Source organism: Chrysochloris asiatica, unplaced genomic scaffold (genome assembly GCF_000296735.1).
Source record: "Chrysochloris asiatica unplaced genomic scaffold, ChrAsi1.0 scaffold00257, whole genome shotgun sequence".
Classification (NCBI taxonomy): Eukaryota; Metazoa; Chordata; class Mammalia; order Afrosoricida; family Chrysochloridae; genus Chrysochloris; species Chrysochloris asiatica.
The window spans coordinates 1833771-1856416 of record NW_006408775.1 but is presented as its reverse complement, the minus strand read 5'-3'; the positions used below and the strand labels follow the sequence as shown (position 1 = coordinate 1856416).

The following is a 22646-nucleotide window of genomic DNA, read 5'->3' as shown; positions in this document are numbered from 1 at the left end:
TCTCCTTTTCGCTTTTACAGCCTCGGGGAGGAGGGACATAAATGAGTGTTTCTAGCACCTGCCTAATTTCCAGTCTAGGCTCTGGAAGCTCAAGCAGGAATGTGGGTGGTCTAGACTGCCTTGCACTGGATCCTGGTGGGTGGACACATCTGTAAGGTTGAGTTTCTTAGGACCTTTAGTCCCAGAAGCCTAAAACCCTGCCTGACTGGAAACTGGGTCATTTGCTGTGGAGAATTGGGAACGCTGAAGGCCATGAGGAACAAGTTCAGCTTGGCCACAGTGTACATGGGTTCCTGCCATTTAATCTAATCATGTGCGCATAACCAGTCCCCAAAACTTAGTATCCCAAGGTCCTGCTTTCCTGCTGTTTGATCCCCGGGGGACCGGGGCAGGGGGTGGGGAGCAGACGTCTACAAATACACTTAAACTCCAGGCCCCAGTGGGTATAGTTGACCCTGGCTTTACGCAGCTGCTGGGCCACCGCGAGCTGCAACAACTTCCGGGCCCAGCGCCTGGAATGTTTCCTCCGGCTCCGGCTCCGCCCACAAGGTTCTGGGGCGGGGCTGGCCTAGCCAGAGACCCCGCGTAGGCTAAAATGGCGCTGGTGGCCCGAGCGCGTTCGCTGCTCCTTCCCGGTAAGTGGCTGTGGGCAGCGCGGGGTCAGTGAGGTCTGGGACCAGCGGTGGGAGGGGGACACTGGAGCGGTACGCCTGGGTCAGCAATGGGGATTTCCGGCCTAGCGTGGACAGGAAACACGAGTGGGATGCTTGATCTGGGGCTGGGGTCAGCGGGCGGGAGCCAGGGCTAACGGGACGTGTCCGCCCGCAGGGGCCCGGTTTCGCGGAGCGGTGCTCGGCGGGACAGCCACATGGCGCGCCATGAGCCACCGGGTGCTGGTGGAGGCGGACCCAGCGACAGGTAAGGGCCCTGGGGTTCAGAGCCTGGTTTGAGGCGATGCTGGTAGGTGACCTGGCGGCTGAAAGTCCCCGGCACCAGTGTCCTTTCTGTTCTCTCCGGAGGGGATAAAGGTAATTCCGCTGCCCACACGGCCTGCCTCTTCACCTCAGTGCTGACCTTCATGGTTAGCACTAGGCCGTCTGACAGCTGATTGTCAGTAACAGTTCACCAGCTCTGTCGTCTTGGTCTGTCTTAGACTGTAAGCTCATAGAAACCTGCCCGCTTTGTGTAACCTTGACAGTATAGGACATACTGGTGACGGGCTTGTTATTAAGTGTTGTTCAGTTCGTTGTGGCTGATAGCAACCCTCTCTAGGGTTTCCAAGGAGCGGCTGTTGGGTTTGAACTGTCAGCCTTGTGGTCAGCAGTAGCTTGGTGGGCAGATGTTGTCCAGTTGGCTCTAACTTGCAGTGACCCTTCATAGGGTTTCTAAGGCTGTAAATCTCTTTAGGAGCAGAAAACCTCAAACCTCGTCTTCACCTGTGGCACGGCTGGTAGATTCGAACTGCTGACCTTGTGGTTAACAGTGTAATTCGTAACTAGGGTATCAGGGCTCTGGCAGCGGCGTAGTGCAGTACAAAGTAGAGTTTGGGATCAGAAAGCAGGACCTAGTCTTATTCCTGGGAGCACAAGTGGCACTGTAGGGAAAATCAGTTCAAACTCACAAGGGGAGAGATGAGGCTTTCTGCTCCGGTAAAGATTTACAGCCTCGGAAACCGTACACAGAGTTCCTGTGAGTCAGAATCAAGTCCACGGCGCTGAACAGTCTTGTCCCTTTAAAACGTGAAGACTGTTGTGCATTTGGTTCTGACTCCTGATGATCCCATGTGCCGAGTAGAACCAGTCCCAAGTTATATATAAATTAGAAGTACAGTTAGCATCGAGAGGCTGGGAGGAGAGCAGTCAAAAAAACACCTTAACATGCTTTTACTAAAATGCTGCCCTTAAACTGAATTTAGAGTCAGCTCGATCCTCTATTGAAGAAGCATCTATTTAGTGCCCACTGTGTGTAGAGACTTGTCTGTGCATCTCCTGGTATTCATGTTGATCCCGGTGCCTTTGAGCAGACTCATGTTGAATCCTAGCCTCTTTACCTTTACCCCAGTAATTTCTGGACTCCAGCCCTATGAAGCATTTTAAAAAAACACTCACTACCAGCTCTGGTAGCGTAGTGGTTACGAATCGGGCTGCGAACCTTAAGGTCAGCGGTTCGAAACTACCAGCTGCTCCGCGGAAGAAAGATGAGGCTTTCTACTCCCGTAAAGATTTACACCCTCGGAAACCCTGTACAGGGTCACTATGGGTCGGAACCGACTCGACGGTACTTAACAACAACAACAACAACAACCATCGAATTGATTCCAACTCATATCAACCTTGCAGGACTAGTAGAATTGCCCCATCTGGTTTCTAAGACTGTAACTCTCTCCCATGGAGCAACTTGTAGGTTCAAACCACCGACCTTTTGCTTAACAGCCAAGTGCTTAACCACTGTGCCACCAGGGGTTCTCAAGAAAGGAATCGTGTCCACCCAAGTTCAGTCTGCACGTCCAGAATATCCCCTCTGAACGGAGTTAGAAGATCTCCGGATCTAATAATGTACCAAGCTCATTACCATTGAGTCCATTCTGACTCCCAGTGACCCTGTAGCAGGTTTTCCTAGACGGAAGATCTTACAAGAGGGAGCATACAGGTGGTTTTGAACTGCTGACCTGACCTTGTGGTTAAACCCAAAGCTTAGCCTGCAGTGCACTTAGGCCTAATAATGACTTCTTCCTTACAAGACAGTTTTCAAAGGAATCCACATGCCAGGAGAATCCATTCTCATTCCCAGGGAGTGGTCAGTGTTGACCATCCAAGGACATTGAGGTCACCAGGAAAATGCTCCTTGTCCAAGACAGCATGTTTCTAATGTCATTGGCATCTGCCCGTGGGACAGAAGGCCTGAAGAGGAGCCAGCAACTGCTGTATCTCTGAGCTGGCACTAGGCTTCCTGTTTCACAGCCTCCCAATACCAGGCTCTGTGCTGGCCACATGGGGGCGCCCTCTGCTGCTGACAAGATGCATGATGACACCACCCACCCCCAGAGGCGCTTGTAAGAACATCTGGCCCCAGTATTTGCTTTTTTAGAAAAGAAATCTCATCCTATTATTTTACTTTACTGTGGTTTGGGGAAGTTTCTCGAACAAATTAGTTTTCCATTCAACAGTTGATATGCGTTTTGTTTTGGGCCGTTCATGTAACCCTCACAGCGCTCTTCCCACCTCTTCCCTGTTCCCATCTCCCTTCACCCTTCTTTCCTGCCTCTTCCTGTCTTCATGCTTAGTTTTGGGGAAATGCTGCCTTTTGGTCCCAAATGGATGATTCTTCAGGGCAGCACGTGTCTCACATGTGACCCTGCTCATTGACAGGGTTGTCTCGTGGTTGACCCAGGTGGTCCATCCTCAGGAGTAGGTTTACTCCAGGTTTGAAGGGTGTGTTTGGGTTCCCGCAGCCTCATTGAAATCAGCAAGTCTGGTCTTTTTGATGCTTGTGAATTTCATTCTGTCTAGGATCTCCTGTGTTCCCAATCAGAATGGTCGACAGTGGTGGTCCGGCACTATGGAGTTCTGGTCTCAGGCTAGTGGACACTGAGTTCACGTGTCCGGTAACCCTTTGGACTCATTGTTTCCTTGTACCTTTGGTTGTCTTCATTTTTCTTTTTTCCAGACAGGGAGGGACCAACAGTTGTGTGTTAGCTGGCCAGCCACTCACTGGCTTTTAGATCCCAGTCACCAGAAAGGGAGGGACAGCATTGGCTTTGTGGTCTATGTAGTACCAACTGACCTAGTGGCCTCTTAGGTTGGCTAATATTTTGTAACCTCTGCCCTTAAAGAGAAGCGGCCCTGGAGTTGCTGTAGGAGAAGCACTGCATTGCTAGCCAGAAAGTTGGCAGTTCAAACCTACCAGCCGCTCCACGGGAGAAAGATGAGCGACTTCCTGTGCCTATAATAATATAGGGTCTCAGTGGGGTTTCATCCTTACACAAGAGTCCTGGGTATTTAACACACTCGTCAACTGAAAGTTCAAGTCCACTCAGAGGTATCTTAGAAGAAAGCCCTACTGATTGATGTCTAAGAAAATCAGCCGCTGGAAACCCCATGGGGCCCACAGTTCTCCTCTGGCCGTGGGGTCGTCATGAATCTGAACCCACTGAACAGCAGCTGCTTTGTGCTATGATCCTGAAACAAGCGTGCACTGGAGCACCCCAAGTTACCCCGTTGCATACCTGGCCCCTAGATGTTTGCCAAAGCGCAAGTTGTAAACTTGGGCTCACTAGAACAGAACCCCTTTTAGTGTGTTCCTTCTAACCGTAACCCAGACCCACTGTCATCTCCAGCGTAGGACACCAGGATATTGGCTCCACCATGAATGAAAAGGAGAAGGAAGTTCGGGGTCAGACTCCCACGGGGAGGAGCCTGGAGAACCAGATGCCAAGTGACACACGTCAGAGACAGAAGGACGTCCTCCCATGAAATACTCAGAATCAGTCAATCCAGAGAGCAAAAGCAGCTTGGTGGGGTGCCAGAAGCTAGGAGAGGGGGAACAGGAATGGGTAGGGGCCTCCTTCCGGGTGATAACTATGGTAGAACATAAACCACACTGTACGTGCACTGAAGGCCATTGAATCACTGTTTTTGGTGATTTCAGTGAAGGCATTTTGCATCAGCAGTTCCTCCAGTGTGTTTTGTGACAGATTACAGTCCTCACAGTGCCCTTCCCACTTCCTCCCCATTCCGGTCTCCATTCGTCCTTCCCCCTGCCCCTGAACTCTTTCCCCTGGGAGCCTGCTGCCCTGTGGATGTGGTGTGGCTGCTTGTCGTAAGGCCTGTACCTCCGTGGACCATTGTCCATCTTGTCAGTCTGTGTTTGGCTGACAGTTGAGCCACGAGGTGAGTTCAGTTCTAGGCCTGGAGGGCAGCTAAGGGCCTCAGTCTCAGGGGCTCTGCCAGGCTATCCTACCGAGAAGCCGGGCACTGAGTCCTTCACCTGGAAATGTTCATAAGAACTTCACCTCAGTTTTAAGAGAAAGCCCATTGCTGGCCTCTCCCTCACAGCTTGTGTTGCCATCTAGACGTGACCTCTCTTTGCTTTCGCTTTCCAATCAGGGATCGCTGTGATGAAACTCAAGAATCCGCCTGTGAACAGCCTTAGCCTGGAGATGCTGACGGAGTTGGTCATCAACCTGGAGAAGCTGGAGAATGACAAGGCAGTCCGCGGCCTCGTGCTCACCTCGGTGTGAACCCCTTCCTCTGCCAGGGTCCGCACAGGTGGATGGTCCGGCGCCCCTCAGACTGTTCCCTGAGTCCATGTGCTGGCCCTGAACACACAGCTGGTCCTGGTCTCCCCCCACCAGCCCCTCTTCCATCCCAGCATGCCCCACTAGGTATCCATGTCGGGGCTTCTGTAAACCCTGCTCTGGGCTGTGCTCACAGATGTGGATGACACATGTCCTGTGGTTTGCCTGGCCCCTTGGAGTTAACCCATGCCCTCCTCACCCGCTAGGAGTACCCCGGCATCTTTTCGGCCGGCCTGGATCTGATGGAGATGTGCGGGCGCAACCCTGCCCACTACGCCGAATACTGGAAGGCCTTGCAGGAGTTCTGGCTGAAGCTCTACCAGTCCAGCTTGGTGGTGGTGGCTGCCATCAACGTAAGTGTCCAGAAGAGACCCTCCCGATGGAAGTAACAGGCGAATATGGGGCTGGGGAGAAGGGGACAAGGCTGGCTGGACAGGAGAAGTCCACATTTTGGAAACATCCTTGGGGTAGGCCCAGGGTCTCCAGTGAGCTTCAAGGCTGGAGTTACCTCCAGAGGGTGCAAGGACATATGGGAGGAGAGGGCAGAGGTTATAAGGAGTCAGGGAGACTCGGGACAGGGGTCTAAAGACACACAGCTGTGCACACCAATTTCCAACCTCAACTGGGAGCTAGTGGGTGCAGGAGAGGACAGGTGGCCTCAGGGTAGCAGGACCTCCGGAAGGTCTGGCCATGTGGGTCAGGACATGAAATGCTTCCTTTGAACCAACGCTACACTCTACTAGATTAGGGGTCTTGGTTCCCCAGAGCTGCATTCACAGAAATGCATTCTCTTAGAGTTCAGGAGACTAGAAGACCAATCTATAGGGGAGGCTTGCTCAGTCAGCTCGAGAGGAAAGTCCTGGTCTCCTTTCAACCTCTGTGGGCCAAGTGTCCCAGTTCTAGGAGGGTCTCGCTGCAGGGACCCTGCATCTAAGCACACACTTGGCTTTCTTGGTGGTAGGAGGTCTGTGTCTCCCTCTGCGTTCTTCTCGCTCTCCTTTTCTCTCTTAGAAGATAGTGGGAAACTCCGCTTCTGTAAGATCAGGGTTGTGTTCTGAGTGAGGATGCCGCATCCCTGCCCTGATCCCCTTACAGCTGATTGGCTGAGACCCCGTGATAGAGGATGCTTACATCATTGCCTAACTGTCAAACCACTTAGAGTTGTGGCCCAGTCTTAATCGGCACAGATGTCGGATGGGAGTAAGTCAGTCCATGACAAGGTTACAAGAAGCGTAGTGTACCGGCTCTGTGACTGGGAGCCGCTGGCAGCCTTGCACCCCCAGCCCCAGACAGTGTTTCATCCTGCAGGGAGCCAGCCCTGCGGGAGGCTGTCTCATGTCCCTAATCTGTGACTACCGCATCCTGGCTGACAACCCCAAGTACACCATTGGGCTCAATGAGACTCTGCTGGGCATTGTTGCCCCTTTCTGGTAAGAGCCGGGCCGCTGGGACCTCAGGCTTGTCCCTGGGCGACCAACGCTGCCCGGGGTCCCAAGGCAAGTGGTATCTGTCTTGCAGGTTCAAGGACACAATGGTGAACACGATTGGGCACCGCGCCTCTGAGCGTGCCCTGCAGCTGGGGTTACTCTTCCCACCTGCTGAGGCCCTCCAGGTGGGCCTAGTGGACCAGGTGGTGCCCGAGGACAAGCTGCAGAGCACTGCCCTGTCGGTCATGGCCCAGTGGCTGGCCATCCCAGGTGAGATGCGGGAGTCCTCCCAGAAAGTTCTCTGAATGGACAGAACTGCACATAATCACTGTTAACAGCTGAGGAATCCGTGGGTGGCACAAAGTTAAACTTCTGACTACGAACCAAAAGATTGGAGGTTCAAGCCAACCCATGGGTACCCTGGAAGAAAGGCAGGTAACCTGCTGCTGAAAACCCTGTGGAGCAGTTCTACTCTGACCCACGTGGGGTCACCAGGAGTGGCAGTCAACTCAGTGTCAAATGGTTGGAAACTGTGGTGGTCCGGGATACAACTCTCCCCTTCCATAAGGAAGACTTGGGTTCTATTCCTGGCTGATGCGCCTCAAGAAGCGGGTTTTCACTCACCCCTTGTCTGCAGACCATGCTCGGCAGCTGACCAAGACAATGATGCGGAAGCCCACTGTGGACCACCTAGTGAAGCAGAGAGACGCTGATATCCAGAATTTTGTCAGCTTCGTCTCCCGAGACTCCATCCAGAAGTCTCTGCAGATGTACTTACAGAAGCTCAGACAGAAGAAGAGCTGAGGGTGCCGCGGCCCAGCGGTCTCACTGGAGCGCCCCTCCTCGCAGCCTGTGGCTCCTGGGGACGTGAAACAAGCCATTTTTCTGGGCATACGAAATTTGGGTTTGTTTTACCAATCCCCCTGGAGGGTCCTGGTCTCTTAGCCCAGTGTGCTGGGACCCTACCTCCATTCCCACAAGTGCCTTATCTGCTTGGCTGAGTGGTGAAGTGTGCTGACACCCCACCCTGGGACCCTGAGTGCTCTCCCCCAACGCCAAAGTAAAATTGTGAATAAAGTCCTCAGGTTACTCCCTTCCCAGTCTCTGAGCTGCCTGTTGCTGGGATGGGAGGCCAGGGGGCTTGAGCTACATGGGACTCCTCTCCGCTCCCCGACCCCACACCTCCTATTACCATGTTTGTTCACTTAGAGGGTGTTTGTATGTATGTAGAGGGGACACTAAGCCTCTCCCACTGGGAGAGTTTCTGTGCCAAATGTCCAAGGTCTTGTTTTATGAAGTCTTCCCCCAAAAAAAGAACTTGTCCAAACCCTTGAAGGAAATGTTTCTCCCCCAGTACGGCTCAAGCCAAAGCCCATACATATCCTGTCTCTAAAACAGTCCTTAGAGACCAGATGGTTCAAAAACTAGGAACAACATGCATTACTCCCATCTGGAGCTGGGGTCCTCCAGAGGAGAACAATATGGAAAGGGCCTGGACGAGACCTGCCTGCTGGGACTGAGAGGGAAGTCCAAGCCCTTTGACCCACAAAATGCCCAAACTCGTGGCCACTGAGTCCTTTCCAACTCGCAGCAACCTTGGAGGACAGAGCAGGGCTGCCCCAGAGGGTTCTGAGACGAACGTTTGGGGAAGAAGCTACCACACCTCTCTCCCATAGGACAGCTGGTGGATTCGAACTGCTGACCTTCTTGCTTTGACCCCTGCACTAGCAGGACAGCCTCCCTGGTTTCCCCCCTCAGTGCTGGACAGGACAGGTACCTGAAATGTTCCCCATGACTGCACTGAGGCGCCCACATACACAGAACAAGCCCACCTCAGAGATGATGGTTTCAGACCACCACAGTAAAATGAGTCTTGCTTATCTCTTTTTCAGTTTCCAGTCAGAACTGACTCTACGGCACTTAACAACAACTTAACAATGCATACAAGGGGGCTTTGAGAAGTTTGAGGAAATGGAATGAAAAGATGATGGGATTTTCCCCTTGCATCAAAGTTCTGCTGCTATTAGCCTGTAGTCTGTGAAATGTGCAAGAGCATCATGGGAAAGTTTGAAATGCTGTGAGAATCTCCAAAATGTAACAGACACACAGTGAGCACAGGTTGATGGGAAAACTGCACCAATACACAGACCTTCAAGTTGTCAAAACCGCAGAGACTGCATACAGGAAAGCAAACTACAATAAAATGAAGGGGTCTGACTGAGCAGGGTCTCCGTGTAAGAAAAGGACCCGGATCATTCCCAGACAGGCTGCCTTCTGATGCCCGTGGGGAAAATAGGCAGACCAAGCCATCCCTGTGCCCAAGCCCAGAAGGGTTGAGTCCTCACAGGACACATAGAAGCAGAAGTGACCCGTTAGCATCTCACTAAGCGCAGCATGTTTATTGGGCACTCACTGAGCCACGTGGACCCCTCACAAAAGTCCGAGGAAACCAAGGCTCCAAGCACACGTCCATGGCCGCTTGTCCAGGTGGCTGAAGTGTGGGTTGAAGCCTGCCCTGCAGCTTCCGTGGGAGGTGGCGGCCACCCTGAAAGAGGCACCAGTGCGCTGTCCCAGGTAGTGATGTCTGCATTCCTCTGGTTGGCCAGCCGAGACTGTCAGTGGGACTTAAGAGTCACCTCCACAGGGAAGTGGTCACTGATGGCCAGAGCCTGGATGGGGAGGAGGCAGGGTTGGGAACACCTCCGGGGCCTGGTGGTGTTCAAAATGCACCCCCACCCCTGCGTTTCACAGAAGGGTCTTTTGATCAAGCAGGCTACTGGTGGACCCCCTCCTTGTTGGTGGGGCTGAAAGAGGGGGCCCCCCCATATCGGGGAGACGCAGAGACCTCCACAGTCCAGAAGCCACCTTCCCAGAATGTCAGGACAGTACCCGAGGGTCATTTTCTGCAAACCCCAAAGAAGGCTAGCCAAGCACATCAAGGGTGCAGGAAGCCTCAGGAGTCCGCTGTGCCCTCCCCAACACCTGCCTGCGCTTGGTCCAGGCCAAACTCCTTCTGGAAATCATGCACGGCTGCCGACTGCGGCTTCAGGCTTCGGCGCAGGCGCGCTCCGCAGGCCACGATGCGGTCGTAGGCGCAGTCCGAGTTGCCCACCGTGGTGTCAGCGCTGTCAGGGATGAGCCACTTGAAGACCTCACTGCTGCGAAGCCGGATGGCAGTCCAGTCCTGCGCCCGCACGTAGTTGCAGTCGGCGTTGAAGTCCCCCAGAAACAGGATGTCCTGCGGGGCGCAAGCCGGTCAAAGTCGCCCGTGGGGCCTCGAAATCCAGTACCTCCACTGCCCACACTCTCGTGAGGTCCCCGTCCGGTACCCCAGATGGGCCAGGGTGGGGTGGAGGCTTACATCAGTGCCCCACTTGTCAATCACATCCAGGTATACGTCGTATAGAGCATCGATCTCTGTAACCGCCTGGTGCGGTGCTGCATGCAGCGGGACCAGCACAAACTCCCCGGCTGCTGCGGGAGCAGGGGGTGTTGATAGTCAGAGACACCGGCAGGCAGGAAGGGAGGGAAGGGGAGGGAAGAGGTTCTGCAGAGGATGGGGCGGGCGGGGCCTGCGGAGAGGGCAGGAGCTTGAGGGATGGGGCGGGACCGGCCTCACCAGCGCTAGGGGCGGAGAATTTGACGATGAAAGGCTCACGGCTGAAGGCGTCCTCCGGGTCCGAATAGTGATAGGTATCTAAGATAGAGACGGCACCCTCCCTGGAGGCAGAGGATGGTGGGCGAGCTGGGGCGGCCCCATTCGTCCCTACGTGCTACCTCTCCGCAGCCCCGCCTCTCACCTGTACACAAACAGGTACATTTCCTTGTACTGGTCCCGACCCAGGGGCTCGCTGCTCACAAAACTGTATTTGTGCTTGGACACGCTGCGGAGACACGGGCCAGGCCCGGGGTCAAGACACCATGCCGACGCCTAGGGTCCGGAGGCGGGGTGGGAGTGAGGTCATGCCACGGGCCTGCCCACCACACCTGTTGATCTGCTTCATGAGCTCCGAAACAGCGCTCAGGTCTGGATCTCGAACCTCCTGCACCAGGGTGATGTCATAGCCAGCCAGGATCTAGGAGAGGAGCCGGCAAGGTCAGGTCACTGGTTCATCTAGAGGACCCACCTCCCCAAGGGTCCATTATGGGTCGTCCCTGGTCCCCAGCCTTACCTTTGCAATAATGCTGCCACAGGCCGGGTCTGACACTTTGCTGTCTCCAAAGCTCTGTATATTGAAGGCTCCGATGCGCAGAGCCGCAACCCCAGTGGCCACCAGTGCCCAGAGCGCAGCCAGCAGGACCCAGGGCCCGCCCATGGCACAGAGCAGGTAGGCTGGAAGGAGCAGACCAGCCCAATGAATACGACACCCAGGCCCATACTCTGGTCCCACAGGGAGGATGCCGCCCCAATGTTGGCCTGTCAGAGACACGTCCTCCACCCATGATGATTCGATGTCCTCCCAGTCCTCAGGGAAACTGAGTTTCTAACAGAGGGACTTCTGTTCCTCCCAGTCTCTCCCTCCCTTCTCCCCTCCAGCCTGACATTACCTGGGTGTAGTAGGAATTGTGCCAAAGGCTGGAAGTCCGGAAGCCACTAGGGGTCTGTGATCCAGCTTGATGGTGAGTCCCTGAGAATGGATGAACCTTGTTGCTCTAGTCCAACACTAGCTCTGGTGTGAGTCCTGGTGGCTGTTTTATGCCCTGTCCCAGGGAGGGGCCCACTGCAGTGGGTCCCACCCCCTTAGAGCTGGGCGCCAGAGCTCCAGATTCCCATTTTCATGGAGACCCTGAGGGCAGGGAGTCAAGGGACCTGAATGAGGCTGTCCTGAGAATCGGAAGCAGACGCCACCGTCAACCCCCAAGGCGGGGTCAGGACTCAGGTTGCTGGGTCAGGCACGCCTACTATCCAGGCCTGGCCTGGTCCCTACTACCCAGAAACTAGGTCATCTAGAATCTGCCTCTTGGGGCAGCAGTTCTCTAAGGGTACACTATAGCCCCTCCTTCTAGATGCTTCTCCTACAGTCCTAGCCTTGGGCCACCGATGCGGAGCACCCTCCACAGCTCAGAGCTCACTCTGGGTGTCCGGGTGCCCTGCCCCACCACAGGCTGGGACTAAGTCTGGGGAGCAGCACCCCTTGTACTTGCTTAGGAGTCTTGGGAACCTCAGCAGGGCAAAGGCAGGCAGGAGGCTGCCTGTCAGCATGCCAGCACACCCACGCGCCACAACCAGCCCCACGGAGCCCTGGGAGGAGTCCTGCACGGGAGGTTACAGGCTGGCTCTGGGTGGGCCGGTGTGGCCAGAAACCTGTGAGGGCAGGGCCAAGTGCCTAGACGGAACAAGCTGTTGGTTTTTCATATTTTATTGTAAAGCAACAAAAACATCCTATGTACACTCCCACATCCCACAGACACCCTGATGTTGTGCCGTCTCCTCTGTACTCAAGTCCCAGCCACTGGGCTACACAATCACCGTCTGGACCTCGATCTGGCCCTCTGGTGATGAGATGACCAGTTCGCCCGCGTGGCCCAGGATCTCGATGTCCTCCGATGACACCATGGTCACAGTGGCCTGCTCGGCACCACTGGTACCCGAACGCGCTGTGAGCACAGTGCCTTCGCTGATGGCCGAGGCCAGCGTCATGGCCACCTGCTCAGTCAGGCTCTCGGGGGTGGCAATAGTGATGGTGTCGGCGGTGGCCTCGGGGCCCAGTGTGGCCTGCTGGTCCACTGTCATGTTCTGCACAATAATCTGGTGCCCAGCACCTGCCTGGTGCACGATCTGCCGCACCACCTTCATGATGTGGCTGTCCACCTGTGGACACAGGGTGTGGAACACAGGAATGGGCATTCAGCTCAGGCCGTGCTGGGGGAGTGAGCGCCCCTCCCTGCCCTCCACCTGCCCTGCACCTCAGTCTGGGTGCCCTCGATGACCTCTGTGGCCTCGCTGGTCTCTGCATCATCTGCGGTGGCCTTGGCAGAGGGACAGAGGGCAGAGTGGCAGAGGTCAGTGCTGGCTGTACCTGGGGACTACCCAGCTCTGGCCCAGTCCACCTGCCCCACCCCCACCTCAATGATGTACTCCTGGGTGTCTGCCACCATGGACGAAAACTCCACCAGCACGGTGTGAGGGTCCTCGGCCAGGACGGTGGCAGCGGCTGCAGGGCTCTCCTCCGGCACGAGCATCTCCTCCACCTCCAGTAGGCAGCCCCCTGATGGTGGGGATGACAGTCAGAACCCAGGGAGCTCTGGGATGCCCCTTCCCAGCAGCCCCACCCCCGATGCAGACCTTTGGTGCGCAGGTGCCGGTTGAGCGTGCCGTGCTCAGCAAAGCCGCGTCCGCACCGGTAGCACTTGAAGGGCTTCTCGCCCGTGTGGTGCCGCACGTGCCGCACGAGCGAGCCCTTCTCCCGGAAGCCACGGCTGCAGAATTGGCACACGTGGGGCTTCTCCTCCAGGTGCGTCCGGAAGTGCACTTGCTGGGCATTCTGTGGAAAGCAGTAGTCGGTGCCAGCTAGCCAACCCAGCTTTCTCTGCCCACGCATGACGAGTGCAGTGTGGGGCAGCCCAGGACAAAGGCTGGACATGGGAGAGAACCTGGGGGGTGCGGGTGGGGACAAGGCCGGGAGACAAGCGCCAGAGCCCACCTTGGTCTTGTAGCGCTTGCCGCACTCGGGGCAGGGGTAGGGCCGCTCGTCCGAGTGCACACGCCGATGGCCGCGGACGTGGGCGATGGTCTTGTAGAGCTTCCCGCAGTCCCCGCAGCGGAAGCGCCGCTCATGCACGTGCACCTCCTGATGCTTCCTGAGCAGGTAGGCCTTCGGGAAGGTCTTTCCGCACTGCGAGCAGGCAAAGGGCCGCGGCCCGGCGTGGCTCCTCCTGTGGGCCTCCAGTGTGGCGGCCGTGGGGAAGGTCTCGCTGCACTGAGGACACGGGTGGGCCCTGGGTGCGCCTGCAGCCTCACTGGCCACCTGCTGGGGGAACACAGGCTCACCTCCACACCACTGTGTAGGCTAGGGAGGAGGGCAGGGTACTCCAATGAGGTGAGCAGGCAAACGGGCACCCTGGGGCACCTCAGTCACCTCAGAGAAGACGCGCAGCAGGGAGCCCCGTGCAGAACACTTACTGTCTCCACTTGCTCCACAGCTAGCAGCGGGAGCTCTGGGGAGCCATCTCCCAAGGCCTGGGGACTGGATTCGGCAGGGGGGGCTGGCTCCAGTGTAGCCCCCTCCTCCTCAGCTACACGCTCAAGGACGATGCCAGAGTTCTGCATGGCTTGGTGTAGCAGGCTCTCCTGGCTGCCCTCCCCAGTACAGGGCAGCTCCTCAGGACTGGGGGGCTGTGGACGAGGCAGGAGGGGCTGACTAGGCAGCCCAGCCCACGGCACACACCCACCCACCGGCCTCACAGAGCACCAGGCCAGGGCTCTGCCCCCACCTTGGGGTCCCGGGCCTTTACCTCTCCCCGCCCACCACACACACACACACACTCCCAGGCTTAGAGCTCTCCCACCTCGGAGTCCAGAGCCTTCATGCCCAGGGGTAGCTTCTGCATCCGTACATGGACTTCGTGGATGACGGTGCCCTTGGCGTCTGTCACCAGGTGAATCACAGGGGACGTCTCTATGGGCTCCTCTGTCACTGATGACGATGCCACCATCCCCACGCTGGCAGCGCCTGACCCTGCAAGGCACAGCCGGGTGAGGTCTTGAGGCCCGAGGTGCCACCCAAGGGAAGGAGAACCGGCTGACCTGCAGGCCCCTCCTCTTTGCAGACAGCCACATCCTTAGCCACGCTGAAGCGGATCTTTTCTGTGCATGGGGTGAGAGACTTGAGGTGGCGGGTCAGCGCCCCCGACTCCCGGAAGCTCTTCCCACACTTGACACACTTGTAGGGGCGCTCATCTGCAGGGAGAGCGGGGTCAGCACCAGCTTTGGTGAGCAGCATCTGGGAGACTGGGAGGCCGGGCCCCAGTGCTCACCAGTGTGGCGCCGGTGGTGCCGAATGAGGGAGCCCTTGGTCCGGAAGGAGGCCCCACACAGTTTGCATTCGTGCTCCTTGCGACTGCTATGGGTGACCATGTGCGCCTTGAGGATGCTGCCCTGTGGGGGAGAGGCAGCGCGGCTCAGGGCAGCTCTGGGGCGAAGGGAGAGCACACCCCACCCCACCCCACGTGGGCCCCCCCAAGCTCACCGTTTTGAAGGTCTTACGGCACAGCACACACACATAGCGGCCCTCCTTGTTCACCAGCAGCTGCACCTGGGTGGGCTCCCCCTCCCCAGTGAGCCCTGGGCCCTCAGCCACCTCACAGTCCCCCGGCTCCGCCTCAGCTGCCACGATCACTTCTTTGATGTGCCCACTATCTGAGGAGAGGTGGTTGCCTTATGTCACTTCCTCCTGATCGTGGGGACCCCCGACTCCCCGCCCCACCATGACCCAGCCAGCACCGAGAAGACTCAAAGCAAATACCCCAAGAGGCAGCAAGGGAACTTCTCACCCCCAGGTCACCTAAGATTGCCCGTCCCCCATCCCTGTCAACTCTTTGTAGCTGCCAGACAGCTTGGGGGCCTCCAGATATATCCAAAGGGGACATCTACCATGAGCACGGATGCCCTGCACCCGAGACCGGAAGGAATATCAGACGCACGGGGACACAGACTGGAACCGTGACCCACTGCCGGCTCCCTTGGGCCCACTCTCAGGTGCTTCCGAGGGTTGGCTGGGCCCCCAGTGAAATTAGCAGTCCTGCCGTACACCTGGGTGAGACTGGCACTCAAAAGCTGGGCTTTGACACTTCTGCCGGGTGTTGGGGAAACATGACAATGTGCCAAGCCGAGCTGTAAACACACTCTCATCGCGGGTGGCTGATGAGAGTGACAGGCGGAAACAGGCTGTGAAGCCGCCTCGCAGAACCTGGCATTTTGTTTTGACAAGCCATCATCTCAAAACACAAGGAAGGTAGTCGACTCAGAATTTTGGGCTCCTCTTGCCTGAGCCCTCCCTGGCATGATGAGGCGACGGGACCAACACCTCTTGCATCTTCACTCCGACTCAGTGATCTCCCACCAAGAAGAGACGCCTCTGACTGACCCTAGCCAGATGGGGCTTGCAGCAGAGTGGACAGCTGTGCCATGGCCAGAGGACACAGTCTGTTTCCAGTGAAGGACAGGCAGTCCTGTAGGCAGTAGCCAACCACCACGGGCATCGGCACATGGTCCCTGCAGGGGACCCTCACCAGCAAGGGAATCCAGTCCCATGCTGCTTCTGCATCATGCCGACTGAGTGCCAGCTACGACTCATGTAGGCCATGCGGGGATGCCCGGGGAGGGGCCTCGCTGGCAGACACCATCTGAACCAAGGGCTTTTTTCCCCCAAGTGACATCCTCTACCCAGAACTTGATGGCAGGCAGGACCAGTGCGCAGCCCCACCTTCCACTTAACAATGTCCAAGTGACAACACATGAATGTCCTCCACCCGCAGGAATGTCAGGAAGGGAACAGACAGGTGTGCAACCGCCTTCCTTCAGTGGCCGCTTTGTGAGACCTGAGGCCCACCTCCCCCAGGTTCCTCCCCGCCCTTCCCCAGGGCTTCCCAAGGTCACATTCTGCCTGTTGCCCAAACCCACTTCCTGCCTAGCGGCCCACTCACCCACCCACCTGGACCCCTGCCCAGTAGGCACTCCTAGGAGCAACCATTTTTTCCCAACTCCCTGCCATGTAGACACCACTCGGAGTTGGCACCTGCCTCAGATTCAGGCCCTGCTCTCGCACCTCCCAGGTCCTGCCTATTGCAATTAAGGAGCACATGACCCCTGCAGAACACCCACTCTACCCAGGCACAATGACGTGGACCTTTAACTTCAGATGAAAAAGCTACCATCAAAGAGCTCTGACATGGCATTACACGCTCGTAAAACCCAGAGAGGTCAGGCAGCCATGACCTCCACAATCAGCCTCAGGCAAGCAGAGCAGGCACGCTCGCTGGGCAGGCTGAGGCCCAGGTCAGGCAGCGAGGCTGGCTAGGTTACACAGGAGGGTGACCCCACTGATACCTGCTGGGTTCACACAGCCTTCCAGAGTCACCTGCTAGGGGCAATGGGGCATGCTAGGCAGAGTCTGGGGGTGAAGCAGAAACTAAGCGGGTAGCAAGGGCCAGGGTAGGATGCACAAACAAGCGGCCAACTCCCAACTACCCATCAAGTGTGGTGCCCATTAGGCCTGGTGGAGGTTACAAGGAGCCGCTGCCCCCAGAAGGCTCACCCCAAGTGCCTGGTCATGCCCCCACTTACCCACTAGGTCAGGGGTATGGCTGAGGTCTGCCGCCAGCGAGGTCGCCTCCACCACGATGTGAGCCAAGGTGATGGGCTCCTCTGGGGTGGGTGCCCGGACCACCTGTGGTGGGGGTGGTACAGAGGGGACTCAGGATCCCTGGGTACCTGGCTACAGGGTCAGCTCCAGCTCCCTCAGGCCCTCGGGAAGCAGCTCTGGGGGAGTCTCATTGCTATTTGGGGTCAGGCTGCCCTCACAGCTCCAGCCTCCACCAGGGGGTCAGAGAAAAGGTGCAGGGCTGGGAGATTCCTGGAGAAGGGGGCACCTCTTGGACGACAGGGGAAGTGTGAAATGACATCTGGGGCAGTCCCATCGGGGGTCTGAGACCACCCACTTCTCTCTGAGGCTCCTCACACACTGTGACTAATGAAGCTGATGGGTGTTCTGCCCGTGGGATGCGTGGCGTTAAACCGATTTGAGCACATTGCCAGGGATCAGCAAAGCTGGTTGTGTATACAGGGTGCAGGACCCTCGGGGTGCACCGGGAAGGAGACAAGCCACCTTACACCCCCAAGCCAGTGGAAGTCCCCAGGCTCAGCTTTATAGGAGACCACGCCAGGTCAAGACAGGCTGCTCGTCTGGGATGCTGCTGGCCTGCCCGCCCACATGTCGGTGGGAAACCAGCTGTACAGGTCTTCCTGGCACAGTGACGCCTCCTGCCTGTCAGATGCACCCTGGGACAGTGCCAGGTGATGGCAGTGGGTGGGACACTCACCTCCTGGCCCAGGAGCTCGGCGGCAGCCGGGGTGGCTGGCAGGGTGTCCTGAGGGACCCGCTGGCAGGCTTTCTGCATCTTGTGCTGGACAAAGTCCTCCAAGGTGGTAAACTCGGCTTGGCAACGACCACATCTGTGCACATCGTCCTCATCTGCAAGGAGCTGCCATCAGTATGGCTCCCAGGGAGAGAGGGCTAGCCAGTCAGACCCCGTCCACTGCCCCGGAAGGACAGCAGAGCCAGAGGCCTCTTTCCTGGCTCTCCCAGAGGTTGCTGAGCGTATATGAGGGGCTAGCAGAGACAGCTCGTGCCCTAGTCTGTGGGGGGCTACTGTGGTCATCAGGCCCAAGGCCCCCACTTCAGAGATGAGGGGAGGGGGAGGGACTGGGGGGGAACCACCCAAACTGGTTAGGAGATGGTAGAAGGTAAGCTGGGGGTGTGAATGCAGGCATTGTGAGCCCTGGGGTCTCAGTCACCATCACATCCTCATCTATAAAATGGGTCCAATGCAGCCCTGTGCTCAAGGGACAATAAGAACTGGTATCCACTGCACTCAGCAAGCACAGAAATGGACCGGAGGGACAGCACCCACTCTTAGTCTGACTTGGCAAAGAGGCCAGGGTGGGAATTTGCAGAGGGTCTCCCCATGCCACAAGATCACCCCACCAGACCTCACCTACCCCAGGGCTTGCCCTGGGTCCTGCGTGAGAGACTGCCTCCAGTGACCACCCTCCGTGTGCCAGGCATCTCAGGAGACCCTCCCCAAACACTGGCAACACCCCAGGGGCAATGAAGATGTTCATTCTCATTCCAGAATAATGACTTAAGATTCCGGGTCCCCCAGCTGGTGTGAATAGGGCTGGAATCCAACCCTGGGACCACCGGCAGACACCTTGCTGTTTGCACAGAGGGTGGGGAAATTCCCTTCCTGCTTCCATAAAAGTGACCAGGTCTAACATCTTCCAGTCACTCCCACACCAAGGTCAAAGCCAGGGCCTAGCACCTGAAAAACCCAGCTGGGGTTTCTTAAAACACTGACTGACTGAGGAGCCACAGCACAGCCACAGAAGGCCACCGAGTAGAGGGCAGTCCCCTCCAGATGGTTCAGAGTCAAAGCCAGCAAGGAGACACCTGCCACCCTTTTATCTTCCCGCTCTGGGTGTTGATGCTGAAAACACCCCCATCCAGGAGGGGCACACCCAGGCCACTTCACACTGAGACAAGGCCACAGGCGTGACTGAGAAAGTACAACTTCCCAAGGGACCCCTCCCCAAGTTGGTTTGTCCACAGTGGTATTGCCCTTCTGCAAGCTGGAATGAGAAGCCATCCCCAGTAACTCCCTTCCGGTCTGTCCAATCTACAGCTGAGAGGTTAGGGAGACCCAGTGCCCTGTGACAGCCTCCACGGCATCCCCAGTACAGTCCTCCACACTCTAATCTAATTCTCACCACCTGTCCCATGATGCAGCAGAACCCAGAAATTAAGGGGAGTGGAGAGTGACCCAGTGCTACGACCCAATCCAGTCCTGGCTCCTCACTAGCTGGGTGGCCTGACGTCATCACTTTCACATCTCTGAACCTCACTTTCCCTCATGGGGATCATAACACCCGCGTCTCGGGGTTGGTTGGAGGATGACAATGAAGAGCTGGATTGCTAATCACAAAATCAAGCAATTCGAATCTACGGCCACTCCGCGGCAAAAAGATGAGTGAGGCTTTCTGCTCCTACAAAGACGTACAGCCTCGCAAACCATATATATACACAGTTGTTAAGAGTCGGAACCACCAACCACCACAACCAAGTCTTTGGTGTATAATTAGCAGCAGTAGCCCCATTTGTTAAAGGGGAACGGAGACTGGGGCAGGTGTAGGATCAGAATTCTAAGTGTCAGGCCGGGGACAGAGCCGCAAGCTGGCTGCGTGCACGGCGTTCCATCGCGGAGCTCTGCTGCCCCCGCTGCGCCGAGTCAGAGGAAACCCGAGACCCCTCCCGCCTGCAGCCCGAAGCCCCACCCTGGGCCCCAGGGTGCAGTGGGAGGGGACCCTGCTCGACACAGGGAGACCGAGGGAGCAGGGCCAGCCGGCGACAGGTGCGGGCTAACAGCGAGCGCACAGACCCTGGGCGCCTGTGAACATCCATGAGCAAACACGGGGGTCGTAGGGGTGACGGGCGCCCCGCGGAAGCGGCTCGTGGGAAGCCCGCGAGGACTCCGGGACTTGAAGGATCTGCCACGCCGGCTACCCAAGCCATCCGGGCCTCCGCGAGCCCAGGCTGAGCCACCCCCGCCCCGGCAGCGCCTGGACTCGTTACCTTCCTCGCTGAAGGGCGCCGGGAGACCGAGGAAGCCGCTGGAGGCCAAGGCCGCCGCCGCCGCGACCCCGCCCCCGCCCGCCTCCCGCCCGGCTTCGGCCTCGGCTTCTGCCGTATGAGCGGCCGTCACCCGCACTGCCATCGCGCCCTCCATGTCGCAACGCGCCGCAGGAAGATGGCGGATTTACGACCGTGTCGTCATAACAACGGGCCGCGCCGCGGCAACGAGGCCAGGCAGCGAGGCGGAGTCTAGTGACGGGTGGGGCCAAAAGCCGCAGAGGCGGGGCCAGGCTCTCAGTGAGACGGGACTGGGCGGGACGTGTTGGTAGGGGCGGGGTTAGGGTGAAGGGGGCTGGCTGCCGGGCGGAGCCTGGAGCTGAAGAGCTGAGGGCTGGGGCGGGCTAGTGGGCAGGACCGAATGAGACGGAATGGCTTTGCGAAGTCTTTATTTTTTATTTAATAATTTATTGCTGTCGAGAATATGCACAGAACATACTCAAATTGAACAGTCTCTACAGGTACAATTTAATGGCATTAATTACATTCTTCAAGTCGTGCATCCTTTCTCACCCTCCTTTTCCTGATTGTTTCTCCTCCGTTAACCTAAACTCACTGCCCCTTGTTTCTTATCTAATGAAAGGCTTCGCAAAATTCGCAAGATTACACAGGAAACAGGGGCAGTGAGTTTAAATTCATGGAGGAACCGACTCTGTCACATAACGTGTTGCAATTTTGTGTGATAAAATGTACCATTAGTTACATTACGTGCATTTTGCAATGTTTTGAATTTCCACAATATTTTCATCATCCCAAAAGGAAATCCTTTACTTTTTAAGCAGTCATTTCCCATTCCTACAAACAGTCAACACCCCCCGCCCCAGATCCTCGTAATCACCAAACTGCTTTTTGCGTCCTCTGGACATTTCCTATTAATAGAACCATGAAACGTGCTCCTTTGTGTCTGCTTTATTTTACTTAGAGGAGCTCTGGTAGTGTAGTGGTTACCAATCGGTCTGCTAACCTCAGGGTCATTTGTTCGAAACTACCAGCTGTTTCGCTGGAGAAAGATGAGGCTTTCTGCTCCTGTAAAGATTTACAGCCTCAGGAACCCTGTACAGGGTCACTATGAGTTGGAACTGACTCCACAGCACATAACAACAACAACAATTTTCTAAGGGCCATTCATGTTATATAGCATCATGCATTATGGTCAATTAATGTTCTCTTGTGTTGGATGGACCACATTGTAATTATTCTTTCATCTGCTGGTGGACCCTTGGATTGTTTCCCCTTTGGGGCTGTTGTGAATAGCGCTGCTAGGAACATTCATGTAAATACATAATTATTTTATTCTTCAAGTAATATTTGATTTGGTACTTTGAAGGTACATGCTTCACAAGATTTCTCATGTAGGATGCTGGTCACCTCCATTTTAAAGAAACAGAGGCACAGAATAGATAGGACACTTATCCAAAGGGCAGAAAGAAAACTAACTCAGGTGTGTCCAGGGCCATGTATGGGTTCCCCAGGCTCAGGTATTCTCAATGGGCCAGCCCTATGCCAGAAGCAGGGGATTTAGATGCATAGACACCGCCCCCTTTGCAAAGCTTATATCCTGGGAAGACTGAGCCTAGTTCAAGAGAGGGGCCCAGAAGTGTGCCCCCTCTGCTTGAAATGCTGTCTTCTTGCTGGAACTAACTGGCTGGGAATAGGGATCTCTGACTCAGCAAGAGCTGAAATGTGAGGTGGCCAGATGAGACTGGGTTTTTCAGGAGGGCCGTGGCCACTGAGGAGTTTAAAGCAATAATAATAATGACGATGATGTTGTTGTTAAGTGCCATCTGACTCTTAGCGATACAGAATTAGAGTTACTGAGGAGCGGCTAGTGGGTTTGAACAGCCGACCTTGCGGTTCAAACCAACCTCGACGTCAACAGCTACCAATTCATCATTATTGCTAAATGTTTTTGAGGCACGATGTACACAGTAAGTGCAGTAATCTTAGGTGTGTAAATTCGATGGAAATTTTACCTGAGTCTGCTAACCAAAAGGTTGACGGCTAGAACCTACCAGTTGCTAGAAATTAAAATGAGGCTGTCTAATCACCTAATGGAAGGAGCTCTGGTAGCGTAGTGGTTACGAATCGGGCTGCGAACCTTAAGGTCAGCGGTTTCGAAACTACCAGCCGCTCCGCGGGAGAAAGATGAGGCTTTCTACTCCCGTAAAGATTTACACCCTCGGAAACCCTGTACAGGGTCGCTATGGGTCGGACCCGACTCGATGGCACTTAACAACAACAACAACAATCACCTAATGGAGTCCTGGTGTGGCGCTGTTGGTTAATGCACTTAACTGCAAAGTCGCTTTGAACCACGAGGTCGCTAACTCAAGTTCTCACCAGCCGCTCCTCGGAAACCCTATACAGGGTCGATATGGGTCGGAACCGACTCGTCGGCACTTAAAAACAAAAAGGTGGAAGTGGAAGGAGCCTTGGTGGCACAGTGGTTAAGCGCTTGGCTGCTAACAAAACCAGCAGCTGCTCCTCTGCCCTGCGGGAGAGAAATGACAGCCTAGG

The 22646-nt window shown here is 56.2% G+C and overlaps 3 protein-coding genes across 4 annotated transcripts; 1 reads left to right on the top strand and 2 right to left on the bottom strand.

The window, feature by feature from the left end:
- Window positions 1–893: 893 nt before the first annotated feature.
- On the top strand, window positions 894–7527 carry ECI1 (enoyl-CoA delta isomerase 1). The gene is made up of 6 exons (XM_006873961.1): window positions 894–918; window positions 5106–5233; window positions 5503–5649; window positions 6605–6726; window positions 6815–6993; window positions 7361–7527. The coding sequence occupies exons 2-6, from the start codon at window positions 5117–5119 to the stop codon at window positions 7525–7527; spliced, it is 732 nt and encodes a 243-aa protein (XP_006874023.1). The 5' UTR covers window positions 894–918; window positions 5106–5116.
- Window positions 7528–9338: 1811 nt separating this feature from the next.
- On the bottom strand, window positions 9339–11039 carry DNASE1L2 (deoxyribonuclease I-like 2). Its single transcript, XM_006873876.1, has 7 exons — window positions 10896–11039; window positions 10711–10799; window positions 10524–10607; window positions 10343–10443; window positions 10085–10197; window positions 9710–9961; window positions 9339–9392 (listed from the first exon to the last, which is right to left on the bottom strand). Exons 1-7 carry the CDS (start codon window positions 11037–11039, stop codon window positions 9339–9341), a joined length of 837 nt encoding a protein of 278 aa, XP_006873938.1.
- A 1142-nt stretch (window positions 11040–12181) lies between these two features.
- On the bottom strand, window positions 12182–20226 carry E4F1 (E4F transcription factor 1). Of its 2 annotated transcripts, XM_006873877.1 has the most exons (13): window positions 20073–20226; window positions 17760–17915; window positions 17005–17137; window positions 14913–15078; window positions 14701–14821; window positions 14471–14623; window positions 14233–14402; window positions 13847–14059; window positions 13368–13694; window positions 13010–13208; window positions 12790–12932; window positions 12631–12693; window positions 12182–12535 (listed from the first exon to the last, which is right to left on the bottom strand). In XM_006873877.1, the coding sequence occupies exons 1-13, from the start codon at window positions 20224–20226 to the stop codon at window positions 12182–12184; spliced, it is 2352 nt and encodes a 783-aa protein (XP_006873939.1). The 2 variants fall into 2 exon arrangements, with proteins under 2 accessions (XP_006873939.1, XP_006873940.1); XM_006873878.1 differs by lacking the exon at window positions 13368–13694 and having other exon boundaries at window positions 13010–13155; window positions 14001–14059.
- Window positions 20227–22646: the final 2420 nt, after the last annotated feature.

Bases quoted from the DNA above. Each gene is read 5' to 3' on its own strand.
- E4F1 (XM_006873877.1), bottom strand. From the start codon at position 20,226: ATGGAGGGCGCGATGGCAGTGCGGGTGACGGCCGCTCATACGGCAGAA. The intron at 14,403-14,470 runs GTCAGCCGGTTC...TGTGCCTTGCAG, and splicing joins CAAAGAGGAGGGGCCTGCAG to GGTCAGGCGCTGCCAGCGTG. The intron at 13,695-13,846 runs GTAAGTGTTCTG...GTGTTCCCCCAG, and splicing joins CTGTGGAGCAAGTGGAGACA to CAGGTGGCCAGTGAGGCTGC.
- DNASE1L2 (XM_006873876.1), bottom strand. From the start codon at position 11,039: ATGGGCGGGCCCTGGGTCCTGCTGGCTGCGCTCTGGGCACTGGTGGCC. The intron at 10,198-10,342 runs GTGAGGCCGGTC...CTGCTCCCGCAG, and splicing joins ATTCTCCGCCCCTAGCGCTG to CAGCCGGGGAGTTTGTGCTG. The intron at 9,962-10,084 runs GTAAGCCTCCAC...TGCGCCCCGCAG, and splicing joins TTGACAAGTGGGGCACTGAT to GACATCCTGTTTCTGGGGGA.
- ECI1 (XM_006873961.1), top strand. From the start codon at position 5,117: ATGAAACTCAAGAATCCGCCTGTGAACAGCCTTAGCCTGGAGATGCTG. The intron at 5,234-5,502 runs GTGTGAACCCCT...CTCACCCGCTAG, and splicing joins GCGGCCTCGTGCTCACCTCG to GAGTACCCCGGCATCTTTTC. The intron at 6,994-7,360 runs GTGAGATGCGGG...CCTTGTCTGCAG, and splicing joins CCAGTGGCTGGCCATCCCAG to ACCATGCTCGGCAGCTGACC.